This window comes from Ictalurus punctatus, chromosome 27, assembly GCF_001660625.3.
Source record: "Ictalurus punctatus breed USDA103 chromosome 27, Coco_2.0, whole genome shotgun sequence".
In the NCBI taxonomy this organism is placed as follows: Eukaryota; Metazoa; Chordata; class Actinopteri; order Siluriformes; family Ictaluridae; genus Ictalurus; species Ictalurus punctatus.
This window is the reverse complement of record NC_030442.2, coordinates 13,541,473-13,558,054: the sequence shown is the minus strand read 5'-3', so window position 1 is coordinate 13,558,054 and position 16,582 is coordinate 13,541,473. Positions and strand designations below refer to the sequence as shown.

At 39.7% G+C, this 16,582-nt stretch overlaps 2 protein-coding genes across 4 annotated transcripts in view; one reads left to right on the top strand and one right to left on the bottom strand.

Moving 5' to 3' along the window:
- Positions 1–271, bottom strand: part of kif18a (kinesin family member 18A) — a 32,713-nt gene extending 32,442 nt beyond the window's left edge. The window contains exon 1 of the mRNA XM_017459206.2: positions 133–271. The gene's annotated coding sequence lies outside the window, so the exon portion shown is untranslated. The remainder of the gene's footprint in view (positions 1–132) is intronic.
- mettl15 (methyltransferase like 15) overlaps positions 265–16,582 on the top strand; it is a 77,016-nt gene continuing 60,698 nt past the window's right edge. Inside the window, exons 1-2 of one of the 3 annotated variants that reach the window (XM_017459208.2) lie at positions 265–341; positions 3,634–3,898. In XM_017459208.2, the coding sequence (XP_017314697.1) occupies positions 3,641–3,898 (258 nt within the window). In that variant the 5' untranslated portion in view covers positions 265–341; positions 3,634–3,640. Of the gene's footprint in view, positions 342–633; positions 815–3,633; positions 3,899–16,582 lie in introns of those variants that run through there. The other 2 variants (XM_017459209.3, XM_017459207.2) reach the window with 2 other exon arrangements.

Genomic DNA, 16,582 nt, shown 5'->3' with positions numbered 1-16,582 from the left:
ATGGCCATTTTATCCAGCTAGCTTGGCTTAGCTTTATTTAAACCTTAGCGCGCTACTAAGCTAATACAGCTAACAGTCACGCAGCTGTCAGCTACTACTTCACGTTTATAGAATAACGTAGAGTTAATTTACCTCTCGGAACAATATATATCCACCGTGAAGCGCGGAATTAACTATTAAATATAAAACATAGCACTTCCTATATAATAGTATCTTTCAGTCCAGCTCTCAGCGCGAAGATTTTCAAACACTATCCACCCAGCAAACTCGGCATCTGATTGGACGAGAGGACAGGCACGTCACGTGACGCCGCCAGTTTTGGCCAAGGTGTCACGACAAACGTCAGTATAATATTTTACATTTAATTCATTTATTTTTTGCAAAAAAATAAGTAAAAAATCTTAATAAAATGTTTTATATATTATATTAAATATATAAATATATATTCCATACAAGGAAAGTGATGGATTTAAATATACCGTAGTTGCATTGTGCAGTTGGTTTAAATGAGAAGCGAATGCCGTTAGAGATAAGATAAGACATGTAAAAAATTACTCGTATGAACATGACGAAAACAAAGTTCGACATGAAAATTTGTTTTTTTTTTTTGGTCATTTTAAACCCTTTAAAATTGACCAGGATACGAATTTCAAAAAAATCTTGTACGCAGTAGGAACGCGAATTCACTGCACGTTGCAGCCGAGAACGATTCGAAGGTGCGCACCATCAAAACACATGCCGCTGCAGCTTGCCGAGTGGTATGTTGTTCCTCTGTTCAATGTTATGTGTCCATGCTGTAATAGCTGTTTACATAGTGAGTGATGAATTTACACATTTTGCACGTTATTATTACATAGTGTACGCATTTTTAATTAAACACACTACGTGTGAATTTTCATTTTGTTATTCAGTGTGCCTCAGTAAGCATCCTCAAAACAAACAAATCTTCTGGGACACAGGTTGTCATTGCAATAGCTTCATATTAAAAAAAAGTGTTCGAGGGTAAAATAAAAAGGCAAGCTATTTTGTGCATCGCGTCATTTAAAGTTAGTTAAAGTGTCCTAGGTTGTAAATGTAAGAGTATTTAAAGCGCCCCTGAAATCATAATAGGTGTTTCAGGTCTTTTAATGTGTTATGAACATCAATACGAGAGAATGTGAAAAAACAAGACCCCCCCCCCCCCCCCCCAAATAAATTAATAAAAGAAGTTGTTCTGGGGATATTTTTGTTTCAGTTTTATAATTCATTACTTACAGGAAAGCAATTAAAGATATTTTAAAGACTCAGCCTGTACTAGTCATGTGTTCGCCCAATTAAATGCTCTCTATAATGTATGTGTCCCACCCAGGGTTCTATACAGAAGCATCTTGTTAGCTGTGAATATGGCCATTTGCTTGAGCTAAAAAATGGTTGGAGTTTATACAAACGGGTACAGTAGCTATGTTGACACAAATTTTATAGGAGTGTTTTACTAACTTAGGGCTGTTCAATGCTGGAATGTCTCGATACTCAATACTGATCGAAAAATTGTTTCTGTCTCTATACTCATTAGTAACAGTATGTAATATAATTTAATCTATCCTTCAGATGCAGCTGATGCATCCTGGTGCTGACCCTGGTGTCTACTGTCATTTTTCGGGATTGCTGTCGGTTGACAAATGTGTATACCGTAACTCCTAAAACACAGAGAATCTTGTCTAGGATATCATCCTCGTTAAAGTCTACAGGCATTTACTAAACATTTTGCTGCTCTCCATAATTAGCTAATTTTCTAAGATGCTGTCAAGTTTTCTTTCTTTCTTTCTTTCTTTTTTTTTAATAGCTCTGGTGGCATGTGGCATATCTCTAATGTTAGTGGCTGTTGTGTAAAACAGTCAAGCGTTTAAACACTTTGTCACTTCGACCTCTTGTTTGAATAGCAAACACGTCAACATGCGGCATCTACTCATTTCATGGGGACTTTAAAATGCATATTTAGAAGGTTATCGTGCACTGTAGGAGACCCATTTTTTGTTTGTTTTTATTTACGTTTACTTTTTTTTTAGCTGTATTTTATTTCTTTGAAAATAAAACTTTAAAGTTGTCTCCTAAGAATGGCAAACCTTAAGAAGTTTAAATGTCATGGATTTCACTGTCATCCAGTGAAATCGGGAGCAGTGAAGAGGTCAAAGCCCCACATGCCATGTGCTAAAATAGCTCTTCATATTTCAACAGTGACAAATATCACCATAACCCCTAGATGAAATTTTTCATCCAAGGAAATTGAGCCAGGCTTAATGATATTACAGGTGACAGCTACGGGCTATCTCAGCGTTATCAGTTTTTGTCAGTGCAAGATGATGTCACCATGGACTAGGGGTGTAAATTATTTGATTGACAAGCTTTCAAAAGACATGTCAAATGAGAGAGCAGCAAAAATCAGTAAATGTGCAAATGTACAGTTTAGGGTGCAAGTAGTATTTGGACATTTGCTTGTATAAATTAGAAATTGGAAGAAGTTTGTCAAACAGTAGAAATTCTCACCTACCATTCCTACTACTAAAGGCAACTGATGTATTTGTTGTTTAAATGGTTGGGACTTCTTTCAGGTTGGTTTTATTTATTTTTCGTTTCATTCTTTTTCATCTTTTTACAAAGTATTAGATTGTCCTCCTGAATGTGGTAACATGTGGAATTATAACTCGATGTCAAATTGCTATTGTTAATTACATGGCGAGTCTTTTCTCGCACTCTACAGGGTAGCATTCTTCTGTAGTTGACCCATCAGAGATTACAGTGTAATTACAGATTACAATTACACGGTCAGCGATTACACATTTGCGTAATTACAATTACATTAGTGTCCACCATCCGGTGAGGAAAAAGGAGCTTGCCATGGGATGGGGAGCATGTCTACAAACCCCCCCCCCCCATTTGTTCTTTTTATTCACTGAAAGCATTGGAAAATCAAGAACAAAATGAAATTAAAAAAAAAAAGTTTAACATTAACTAAAATATAATTTCATTTGCTGTTTGTGGTTTATTCCTTTTCGTGTTTAGTAGTAATCCATGTATAAACTGCAAAATAACTTCTACACTGTGTATATATCTGCTATCTTTTATCTACCATAAAATATCTCAAGAGAAATAAGGCAAAGCTTAACTTGGTTTTAACTAATCATGTATTAATAATGTTGGTGACTGGTGAATAGCGATTATTTTAGCAACTTTATTTCTATTAAACAATCATATCAACAATATCTAATATCCTCTATTAATAAATCCTTGTCAGTACATAATAAATATAGAATTATGAATAAATATAGTAAATTTAAAAAAAAAAAATTTAACATAAAGTTGGTATTTGCAGAAGGTTGACACACACAATTTTTGCTTTAATAGAACTGATTAGTTGTTTGCATATTAGTGTTTCCTGTACATTCCTTCTAATAACACACTGAATCGGCATTTATACAATTCTGTTAAGAATGGCAGAATCTGTTGTGTAGTCATTGTGGTCTGTCATTGTGTTATTATTATTATTATTATTATTATTAGTATACGGTATAGTTTTTTTTAAAAAATACATGATATTCTATAGAAACGGCTTTCATTTCTGCTTATAATAAATCCGAACTCTTTATCCATTTTCAGTTTCCAAATGACTCTCTTCTGTCGTGGCTTGTTGTTGCCCATGCGCTTGGCTTATCGTGGAAAGTGGAGTGTGCACAAGCATGCATTTAGCTGTTGCTGGAGGAAGCCAAAGCAGCCTCAGCGTTTCTGCTCCAGTTCTTCTCCTTTCACACCAGACTGCCATAGCAGAAGCACGAAGCATTCGTCTTTGCAGGCTGACCAAGAACCACACACTCCAGTTCTGCTGAAAGAAGTCCTGCAGTACATGGACATTAAACCAGGCCAGGTCAGGAACTTCTGCTTCTCAATTTGTCACTTTTTATTTTGTATCTGGAGAATTTAGGTGATGTTTACGTGGCAGTATGCTCTGATATTAAAACACAAGACGTTGATATACCACATTATATCTCCGTGCAACAAACAGCATAGTGCTTACACACAGCACTACAGTGCTGTGAAAATGTATTTTCTCAAATCCTGATTTCTTCTGTTTTGATGTATATCTCGTGCTAAATTAGTATGGGCAGTGGTAGATGCACTGCTTAAGAAGTTAGACTACTGATCAGGAGGTCATGAGTTAAAATCCCAGCACTGCCAAGTTGCCACTTCTGCCCCCCTGAACAAGGCCTTTAACCCTCAACTGCTCAGATGTATAAATGAGATACAGTAAAAGTAAGTCTCTCTGGAAAAGGGCATCTGCCAAATGCCATGAATGTAAATTGTTTTCGGAAATTAAAACCAAATCGAAGATAAAATAAAGGCCGCCTTAGTAAACACAGAAAATACAGTTTTTAAATGATTATTTATTGAAGCAAAAAAGTTATGCAATACCAACTGGGCCTTTGTGAAAATGTATTTACCCCCATAGTTACTAATTCGCCAAATCAATGAAACTGCATTCATAATGGCTTCATCTGGACTAGACACAACCAGGCCTGATTACTGCAAACCCTGTTCAATCAAATCAACACTTAAATAGAACTTTCTCAACAACATGAAGTTGGTTAAAAGATCTTACCCAGTAACACACTATGCCAAAGTTGAAAGAAATCCCAGAAATGATGAGGAAGAAGGTGATTGAAAAACATCAGTCTGGGAAGGGTTACAAAGCTATTTCAAAGAACCACAGTGAGAGCCGTTATCTCCAAATGGAAAACTCGGCACAGTAGTGAACCTTCCCAGAAGTGGCAGACCTTCCAAAATTCCTCCAAGAGCACAGCAGTGACTCATCAAGCAAGTCGCAAAAGAGCCAAGGACAACGTCAAATGACCTAAAGGCCTCTCTTTCATCTGACGTAAACCAAACACAGAATTCCACAAAAAGAATATCATACCTACAGTCAAGCATGGTGGTGGAAGTGTGATGGTGTGGGGATGCTTTGCTGCTTCATGACCTGGGCAATTTGCAATAATTGAGGGAAACATGAATTCTGCTCTCTACCAGAAAATCCTAAAGGAGAATGTCCGGTCTTCAGTCTGAAAGTTGAAACTCGAGTACAACTGGATTATGCAGCAAGACACTGATCCAAAGCATAGGAGTAAGTCCTAGTATTAGAAGTAAGCGAAAGACTGATCTCCAGTTATCAGAAGTCTTTGGTTGCAGTTATTGCTGCTAAAGGTGGCACAAGCAAATTTTAAGTTTTAGGGGCCAATTCGTTTTTCACATTAGTGAATGGTGTTTGATAACGTTCTTTGCGTCAACAAAAAAATAACTACATTGTGTCTTTACTCAGTTTGCCTTTGTTTTATGTTATATTTTGTTTGAAGATCTAAAAGTATTTAGATATATACAAAACCAGAAGAAATCAGGATGGGGCAAATACTTTTTCACAGCACTGTATATGACGAATAGGGTTACATTTGTGATTCAGTTACGGAAAAATTACTGCGGTAAAAAAACTTTGGTAATTTTGAAAAAAGTGCAAGCTCCTCTGAATATTGAGGCGTTTACGTGATTGTGTTAATTTCTGCGATTGCAAAATCACAAAATTCTGGAGGATCTTGAATATTAGTTAGAAATGTGATACATAATGTAAAAAAGTGTGCCATAAACAGCATGCATTTATTCAGACACTTCTTCCCACGTCAGTGTGACACAAGGTTTAAGAAATGTGTGGTTTCATGGACTAACGTTAAGCAACTACTGTGCATTATTCAAATAGTGGAATTTTCTCAGGCAGCTACTCAACATGCTTTTTCCTCTTTTGTCTTCCCACGTGCACGTTTATGCAGGAATTGAACTGCAATTAAATGTTCAGGGGTTTAAATGTGAATAGCCGCTAACGTTAACAGCACAAGACTTAATGGAATTACCAGTTGTGTGAACAGAAACAGATACCAGGAAAAACACACTGGCACTAAAGAAGTCAAAAAAGGTGAAGAGCAGGAGAAACGCCATTCAGAAATGAAAGAAGATTTCGCCCATTTGTGCTCAGGATGAAATGCTTTGTCAAATGAATGGCATAGTGGCCAATGGGATGTGTCATTATTAGTGAATCACCAGTAGACACCATAAACTCACCAATTCCCTTATGTATGTGAAGATGGTTCTGTGAGCCCCTGATAATACCATGAGGAGGAGAATCTCCTTGTAGAGTGGCATGGCACAGTAGGGGGTGGGCGTTCAGCCCGTCTATTGGCCAAGGTGTTGACGATCCACCACCTAGTGGGCAAGCCTCTGCTTAGACAAAGGAGCTCATCATGTCTTTTCTCCATGGCAGATGAACACTTGGTTTGAGAATTGGTTGGCTGTCAGCTGGTCTAAATAATATGGTAGGGTACGTAGCGGGCACGGCAAAAAATACATCATAAGTGGACGCTCAATAAAGGCTACAAGGACAAACGGTTTATTCACAAAGTTGGGTGATATGACTTGGGGCCGAAATCCCATATTCAACCACCAAGTCACCCTAGAGTCACCTGACTACCAGTGAATGCAAGGCAACACCGCAACTCTATTTGCTGGTATGATTGCGAAACAAAAGGCAGTTTTACAGACACCCATTTCATGAGGGCATCCATAGGACTTCAGCACAATGGGGTAGTTCTACCCGAAACTGCTAGGGTACAATGGAATTGGTGGTGCTTTTGCCCCCTTTAGAAAGGCAGTAATAAACTTATGGGCCCCAAGAGAGATGCCAGACATGGTGCTGTGGTGCAGTGCAATGATGGCCACACACAACTTTAGTGTAGCTAGGGACCCCCTCTATTCATCCCTGAAGAAATGTCAACATTATTTGTCTTCATTTGGTCACTGCCCCAACTGGACTTCCAGAATCCTGACTTTTCTTCAGGGACTAATAGATAGGGTCAAATCCCCATCTACACTAAAGGGTGTGTGTGTGTGTGTGTGTGTGTGTGTGTGTGTGTGTGTGTGTGAGTGGCTTGCCATCATAGCGTAAATGGGGACCTGGCCCTATATAGTAGTCCATGAAAAAATGTCAAGGTCCTGGGAGTCTGTGGTGATTATCCAACTCTCAACCAGACTCCTTCTTGCTAGAGGGTATTCAAGTCAGTGCTTGTGTTCCCTTTTCTGAGAGAAAGGACATGGTTCTGTCTGTGAAATTTGGCCATAGCTGTAGACTGATATCCCACTACCATTAAAAAAAAATACCTGTCCTTCTCGCACCCTATGAGGTAGACACTTGACCATGACACACCAATGACGCACACAAACTTCGGGCAGGAAGTTCTGGTGAGCATAGCCACATGTTACTGAGATAAATTGGAAAGGAAAAAGTCAGGTGCATATGTTTAGATGTCAGGGAAAATATTCACAACTAAAAGGACATATGGAAGAAAAAACCCAGCTGAATATATCCATATATTTTGGTAGATAACCATAATGCCGAAAGACAGGATTTCAATTGTGAATTATCATCATCTTTTTAATACGCTCAGATTGTTTAGCATAGCTTCTAGATAGATATCTAATAAGAGAAGCATACACCCAAATTTTCTTGGAAGTGTACATAATATTTAATAATTAGTATGGTGTAAATAATATCTTGTCCGGGGTGTGATTTTGTACTTCTGTGTTTGTGTAATCGTGTGCGCACGTGGGAGAACTCGGAGGCGGCTTGTTGACTTGTCATCTCCTTTAGTAACCACATGCAGTCGTGATGCAAGGGAACTTGTTCATCACCAAAACTTCGAAGGCGCTCCGATTCGCTCGGGCGAGGTAGCGTGGTGCTAGCAGGGACCTTGGCGTGCTCTTAATGTGCTAGCAGGCCAGATGGGCATGAGTCAAAAGGCCTTCTGCTGTGGCGAGCAGATCAGCAAGAAGTTCTCCGGGTCCTACGATTAGAAGCATTGCCGGTGCAGGTGGAGGCCTCAGGTCAGTGAGTGAGTCAAGCACTCGGCTTCCGAATAAAGTTTGCATCTCTCAACTTAACCATCATCCGCCCATGGGCCAACTGGTGCAGGGAGAGCTTGCCAAAATTGCCTGGATATAATCAGGCAATTAAATAAAGCATAACCATGCAGCTCATGGTTTTGCTGGGAACCTGCAGTGCCACAGATGTTGCAGTCATGTTTTGCTTGTCAGGCCAAGAGGCTGAGTGGATTCGCCTGCTCTCAGTTCTGAGCTTTGGGTTTAAAGTATCCTATATTTCCAGAGATGTCCTCATACACCCAGACAGAACATGTTTTTTTCAGCTCAGTTTGATGGAAAATCCACATGGAGTTGCTTTAGGAAAAAAAAAATAGGACACTTAAAAAAACAAACAATGAATATCTGTTTAACCAGTAAGTAAAGACCCTGATGCTTCTTGGATCAAGGGATCAGTAACATGTTTAACCAGCCTGCTTTAGTAACATCAACAGCATTTTAGGAAATGGATTTAACTGAGATAAGCAATATACATAACATAAAGCTTAATCGTAACCACCTTTTGTGTTCAATTTGCGGCAATTGAATAATTTCGGTAATTGATATTTAGAGGAGAATCGTTTCTTTGACAGCTCACTACAGTTAATGATCTGGAATAAACAGACCATCAGTAGTTTCACTGCCATTACAATGGGCCTCTTTTTTTTCCACTCATCTATTCATTCAGCCTTCTGTGTGTGCTGCTTGACGGACAACTTAATGATAGTGTTAGTCAAACACACTCCATGATCCCTGAGAGGAATCACTCTAATATTTTGATCTGCTATTGTAAAGCAATCAACCCCTGTGCGGAGTCTCTCGTCAGGCGAGGCGAAGCGGCATGAATGGAGCACTTAGGCGGGCCGAGAGTAAACGCCGCAATTATGCCAAAGTGGGTAAATGTAGGCTTTCAGCGGTCGAGCGCCTCCCACGCAGGTATCCAGTGCACGGAGAGCAGCACAGGTGGAGGATTCGCTTCCTTTTTTCCCCATCAGTTTGCTACACTGCGCCTGCAGAAATGGGGATTCCACAAATGCGTGTAAACAGATTACATTGCTCTAATCTGCTTCCTCCTCAGACGTTGAGGCATGAATGGAGAGAGTAGAGAGGCTATTACATGTCTCCCTTTTTACACTTCTCTAAAAGCTCAAGCAAAGGTACTTCATGCATGTGACTGATATAAACAAGAAATCGAGCTGTCAAGAATGCTGCCTATGATGTTTCTCATAACTTGGCAACAGAAACTTGTAGAGATTTGGCACAGTTGATAAAGGTTGTCATCATGGGATCAGTTTTGGGTATATTCAGCCAATATTCAGAGCTTTAAAAACGTATCTATTTAAAATGGGGGGGGGGGACCAGAAGTTGGGATGTCCTATCAGAATGTCAGTAGAAAATGAATATCAGGTGGGAAGAGTGAATGTACCACTGTGAGAATTCTGTTTCTGGGCCCCTCTCTAATCCTTATTCATTTAGTTTCACTTTGGAAGAAAGATCTCCTCATGGACATATTACAGAATGAAGACATGGAAAGTAGAAATAGATGTAATGAAGCCTAGGAGTAGAAAAGACTCCAGCCATCTGTAAGTGAGCCCCGATTTCCCCTTCTCTTGTTCGTTCTATTACAGATTTATCGGGCTGTGGGTTTTGTGTCAGTATGACAAGGGATTGAGAAAGGGAGACCTGCTAGTCCTCAGATCGGCATCTGTTACCTAACCTGTACCCATAAATTACCCAGACTACAGCAGCCTCATTAGCTGCCAAATTAGCCTCAGAAAGATTACAGTTACCACAATTGGATATTATTCTATTTACCTTGAATTGCAGATCCACTTGGCCAGTGTGGATAACCATTTTACTCTAATTATCTTAGCCATCAGGATGCGTTTGTAGCATTTGGCTAATTGAATAATGGGCAGTACGAGGCAGCGGGCCGACGGTTTGATTACAGCGGAGTAGTGTGGGAGGAAGCCGAAAAGGAGGAGGAGCAGAGTTCCACATCAGAGAAAGAAATAAAAGCTCTTCGTCCTGCATCAGACCTACAACCCCATCTACTGATTGAAGAACACTGAACCCATCTGTAGAGAGACGCAACGCTACATCCTGCCGCCTGCTGTTTGTGAATTAGCTCGGTAGCACTGTGCAAGTGTGTCATTCAGTGGCAGCGTTGTTTGTGAAAGATTTGCGCTAAATGAAAATGTAGTGAGGCAGATTTCATTTGCGATGTCATTTCATTCTGTAGTGTTTCTTTTTTGGCCCAATCTCCAAGTGCAGATGGAGCCTAACTGAGCAGAACAGATTCATATGGGGGGAGTTCACAGGTTCAGGTTTTTTCATTCCTTACTGTTTCGGCCCAATCATGAAACCAGATGTGACACAGTGGTGGTAATTTTTTCTCTTTGTCACGTGTGGCACTGCAGCCAAAGGCTTTCAGGATGTTCCAGTAGATGTCTCTTAGTTATTAGTGCACAATGGTCTTTGAGTCTTTTGGGCATTTACACCTACTATTACAGTTCCGGTACGACTTTTTAAGTGACGCAGTATGTGTAATTTGACAGTCCCTACAGGACATTGGCGATTTTGTGATCTCAGAAATCGACGCAGAATCAAGCAATCTCCGCAATATTCAGAGGAGCTTGCAGTTTTTCAAAATTACCGCAGTTTTTTTTTTTTACCGCAGTAATTTTTCTCTGACTGAATCACAAATGTAGCTCTATTGGTCATATACAGTGCCGTGAAAAAGTATTTGCCCATCGTGATTTCTTTAAATTTTTTTTGTATATCTCATAATCTCAAATAGTTTTAGATCTTCAAATGAAATATAACATGTAAAATAAAGGCAGCCTGAGTAAACACACAATGCAGTTTTTTTTTTTTTTTTTTTTAAATTTTTTTATTGGAGCAAAAAAAAAGTTATCCAACCAATGTGTAAAACTAGTTGCCTTCTTAAACTTAAAATCTGGCTGTGCCACCTTTTAGCAGCGATAACTGCAACCAAACCCTTGCGATAACTGGAGATAAATTTTTTCAAATCACCGCCAAAATGCGTCACGTGACGTCATCACAACGGGCATTCCACCAAAGCCGTCTTCAGTTCACGTGTATAGAACATGAGTACAGCTAGAAGGTCTCGTTTATCAACAAACATCATTGCGAAAAAAAGCGGCAAAATCAAGCATTTTTGTCCACAACAATACTCCTCGAAATCCTGTATGGACTGATTTGAGTGCACGGCCTGAGAATTCTTTTAATACCAGAGACAACATCATCATCATCATCATCTTCTGCAGTAAGCACTTATCCATGATCAGGGTTGCAGTTGATCTGGAGCCTATCCCCGAACACAGGGTGCGAGGTGGAAATACACACCTAGGGACAATTTGTTGTAAATAATCCACCTACTTGCATGTTTTTGAGAGGTGAGAGGAAACCGGAGGACTGTGAAGAAACCCATATGAGAACATTCGAAAGTGTATGCTGTAACTCAAGCTCAGGATTGAACCAAGGACCATGGAGCTGTGAGGTGGCAATGCTACCCTCTGCACCACCATGCTGCCTTCCCAGAGACACTTCTGTTTTAACAAATACATGACATGGTCTTTACATTTGAGTCAATCCTGGCTTAATGGTATTTGTTAGGATGGCTATTCTGGATGCGTATTTGCTGATGGGCTTCTGCAATTGTACGAATTCCCGAGTCATGGCGTGCAGTGGCTTTACTCAGGTTGGTGTTAGACTTGGTTTTAAAAAGCATTTTAAATTCGTTAAATCCTGTTATCCTAGGCGAACCCTCCCTCCTGTCATGATGCCTCTACTGAATTTTAATCAGAGACTTACTTGCGTAAGGAAACCGAGAAAATCAAAGTTCACATGAATTTCCTGACTCATTGCTGTCCAGTCTCATTACAATTTATGGATTTGTGGACTCACTGACTCACTAACTATTGACCTCACCTTTGATTATCAGGCAAATGTCTTTTCCTGACGCTTCTTCCCTAAGACTTATGGAGTGCCTATGTTTGTAGTCTCACAACTGTTTTTCACAGAGGCAGGTTCACCCACGATCAGACGTCCCTGCTGTGATGGATTCCTTATTGCCGGCATCCCCCTAAAGTCTGCCCACAGACGATTAATGTCAGGCAAGACTTTTCTTTCTGGTTGCATCTCATTTAGTGACCTGCGCATACAATCCCAAATTGCATAGGCACACCCTGGTGGAAATCGATTTGCTTTGCTTTATTGCCTGTTGGAATCTCCTGCACCCCTTCCTGCAGCAATGTTTGGCAGGTGGACCAGCGGGTGCATACATGGGCAAGAGTGAGGGAATCCTCAGCCCCGGTGCTGGCTACCAGGCCCAGTGATGATTAACGAGCTGTCAATGGAAGGCACGCATTACTGATCTGAAGTCAGTTTTTCTTATAATGGTAAATGGATGGATATGAGAAAGGAGATTCTCTTATATCAATCTTAAAGGGCAATGTCGTCCTAGTGTGACATGCAGCCTGGATGAAGGTCATGATCATTAACCCTCCAGCCTCAGTGTCTAAATGGCCTCTGAATCCATTTACATAGGTCTCTCCTGCTTGTATTTAGAACATGCTATTAGGGTAAATATGCTTTTAGATTAATTCGCTCTTCTTTGACATTATACATACAATTGGATTAATTTACAGAACGTCCAGCATCATCTGCGTAACTTCTTAATGATGAAAATGTCTTGCCGTGGCATGTTAGAAGCTCCAGTAACAAATTACTAAACATAAATGAATTTACAAAAGCTTGGGATTTGAATTCACAGTGAAAACAAGTCTGCCACTTGCACTGGTTCCTGACTGTAGTTTTTACAGGGCTCTCCACTAATATTTGCACCCTTGGTAAATATGAGCAAAGAAGGCTGTGAAAAGCACAACAGGTTTGTAAAAAAACAAAAAAAACAACCTTTGTTAAATATAGATATGCAACAATTATTGGCACCCCTATGAATTCATATGAGAAATATATAATTGAAGTATATTCCCATTGATATTTAATTTTTTTTAGTACACCTGGGTGACTAGGAACAGGAAATTGTTCATCCATGACTTCCTGTTTCACAGGGGTATAAATGAGGTAACACACAGGCCAAATTTCCTTAGTCATTCTTCACAATGGGTAAGACCAAGGAATATAACTGTGATGTGCGGCAAAAGGTTGTTGAGCTTCATAAAATGGGAAGTGGCTATAAGAAAATAGCACAAGCATTGAAAATGCCTATTTCCACCATCAGGGCAATAATTAAGAAGTTCCAGTCAACTGGAAATGTTATGAATCAACCTGGAAGAGGATGTGTGTTTATATTGTCTCAACGCACTGTGAAGAGGACAGTTCAAGTGGCCAAAAAATCTCTAAGGATCACAGCTGGAGAATTGCAGAAGTTAGTTGCATCTTTTGGTCAGAAAGTCTCTAAAACTATAATTCGAAGTCACCTACATCACCACAAGTTGTTGGAAGGGGTTCAAGAAAAAAGCCTCTACTCTCATCCAAAAACAAACTCAAGCGTCTTCAGTTTGCCAAACACTACTGGAACTTCAAATGGGATTGGAATCTATGGTCAGATGAAACCAAAATAAAGCTTTTTGGCAATACACACCAGAGATGGTCTGGTCCACCTGTAGCCTGTCCTAACATTTTTTTAATTTGTACATAATGGTAAAACAATTGTAATACATGAAGCTACAGCTTTATCTCGTTACAGAGTGCTGGAGATTACAAACACTGGAGACTCTGTTTTTCATCTTCTGTCACTATAGAAACAATAACATAGTAGAGCTACTGAATTAATATAAACAGTCAGAGCTGCTGTCCTAGAAAATTAATCTACATCTTTCGACCAATGAGATTTAAGAATTCAACAATGCTGTATGGTATGTTTAAAGTTTAACAGTTGATTAAATAATCTTAAGTTTTTATTCAGGCATAGTCATTCTCTAGGGTTAGAAAAATCTGGCTAGTTTTCAAGTACCCTTTCAGTTTTACTGTAGCTTGTGCGCTATAAAGTATAAATATGGTCAAAAGACACCTGACCATCACACCCATATGTGGGTCACTGTTGCCACAAAGTTAGACACAATTGTATAGAATGTTTTTGTACGCTGTAGCATTACAATTTCCCTTTACTGGAACTACGAGACCAAACCTGTTCCAGCATGACGGTGCCCCTGTGCATAAAGTGAGCTCCATGAAGAGATGGTTTGCCAAGGTTGATGTAGAAGAACTTGTCCTGCACAGAGCCCTGACCTCAACCCCACTGAACACCTTTGGGATGAATGCTGAATACGCCTCCTCTCCCGACATCAGTGCCTGACCTCACTAATGCTGTTGTAGTTGAATGAAAACAAATCCCCACAGCCACGCTCCAAAATTGAATGGAAAACCTTCCCAGAAGAGTGGAGGATATTATAACAGCAAAGGGGGGCTACATCTGGAATGGGATTTTCAACAAACACATATGGGTGTGATGGTCAGGTGTCCACAAACATTTAGCCATGTAGTGTATGTTTTATTCATTTGACAAAATTGTATGAATGTAGTTAGCTATTTTAGTTTGCATGCATATTTTAATAATTATAGGATGTAAGATTTTGGTCTCAGTTTTTCATCCTGCCTTATACTTTGTACTTTTATAATTTCTGTTAGGGTTGTGCCGATAGACCATGATATAAGCGATTGGCGACAGTCAGAGATATAGCTGATGGCTTTGTCGATATGTCAAGGACTGTTAACAATCCTTGGCCTGTCGGTGGGCCATCACAGTGTTAAAAAAAAACTATGCTATGTACACAACTGCGTGTGTACATAGGTACTCATGCAATATATCTTTGGAAAGCTAAGATTTGATTCGATTGATATAAACCAAGATACAATCACAACAGCAGCTACAATTAACATCTGTCAGACCACCAACATACAAACAAACAATTACAAAAGTGAGGCAGCTCACATATGAAGCCTCATAGTAGTCCACTGATCCATAACATCATGATAAAAACAGTCTTGTTACATTTGCAAAGGACCAAACAATCGAATCAAGTAAAAATATTTAGTCTAAAACAGATTATTACATCAGTAATTACCCACGGACTGTTGCTGCATCATTTCAAATTACTGACAGATGTGCCAAATCTTTCATGTGTTCTCCATAATAACTTTAATTCTCATGTAAATATTTAAAGATGTTTTGACATAAAAATGGCTGCTGCACTTAGAGCTTTCGACTGACACCTCATGTGAGCCAAAAGGAGCTCCCTTGTCCTGTCCATAGCCTTCAATAGCCAATGAGAATCCGTTTAGACATGAAGTGCCCCCCCCCCCCCCTTTTCCTTCGTGAAAAGCTCTAGCCTATTGCAGCCAATTGTGTGGATGACTAGCATATCGTATAGCCAATGAAATTCTGAAAAATAACACGCTGCTTTAGTGGGAAGTTTGAACACTTCAACTTAAACATCTGTGCGCAACTTAAAAAGCTGGCTGACCAACGCAAAGTGTTTTGTGCATCCGTACATAAAAGGTGAAGTGTAGTTTTGTGACTATAACTTTTAGAAGGTGAATTATGTCGAAACGTACGAGGAAAACAAAAATACTCACTCCGATATATGCTGGAAGAATGTACTCAGCGTGAAAGTGACGAGTCTGTGGATGACGTTTCAGAAGTAAATAGTGACGAATCATATATTGATTCCGAGGCAGAGGCAATGTTTCTGGAGGGAGGAGACATTACTTGTGACAAGTATATTTTATTGCAATAATATAATAAAATATTTTGTTTAAAAACTGTATATACAATAAATATACTATATAATAAATGAGTAAATAAATGAGCAAATAATAACTATTGCTCTGCCCCGCCCCCACAAGCGGTAATAACGTGCATCGGCGATCTCACGGGATGACGACAGGATGATCTGACTATGGAGAAGATCAGCCAACACTACTTTGTAGTATACTTTATACTCTATTACGCAGTATTATATGAAAAATTTTAAATGTATCTCAAGCGTTACATTGCTAGACTTCTTCCCCTCCCAATATTCCTGCATGCAACAGGTGGTGTCAAACATTCTCTGTTGCATCTTAAATACTGTGCATAAAGTATTTATGAACACCGAGGCCATGCACGAAAGCCCCAGTGACAGCGACGCCAGGTGTTATTTTTTAACAGGCCATGACATCAACAGGCCATCGTCTAACTCAGGACCGTGCACAAGATATTTTCTAGTCGTCATTTTTGCAGCACTGGGGAATTACACTTCCTCATCTTCATTATCCTGTAGTCCAAAGGTGATTTATATAGATCTCTGTGGTGTAAAGCTTTTTCTCCCAGGGATGTAAGGCCCGCTTGTGGGCCAGAGGCATCTGCTTCTGCTTCTGCTCCATCCCCTCCAGCCTGGTGCAGTGTTATTTTGGAGGAGTGTGTCCTGCTGAAAGAGGAGGCTGGTTAATAATTGATCCCTGTAATTAAACACTCCGGCGAGGGACGACGGAGCTGATTGACTGTCAGATATTGAGCTCAAGCCTCGTAAGGTTGCGAGTTTGGTGTGGGGTTATCAGTGGCCATGAACACTGC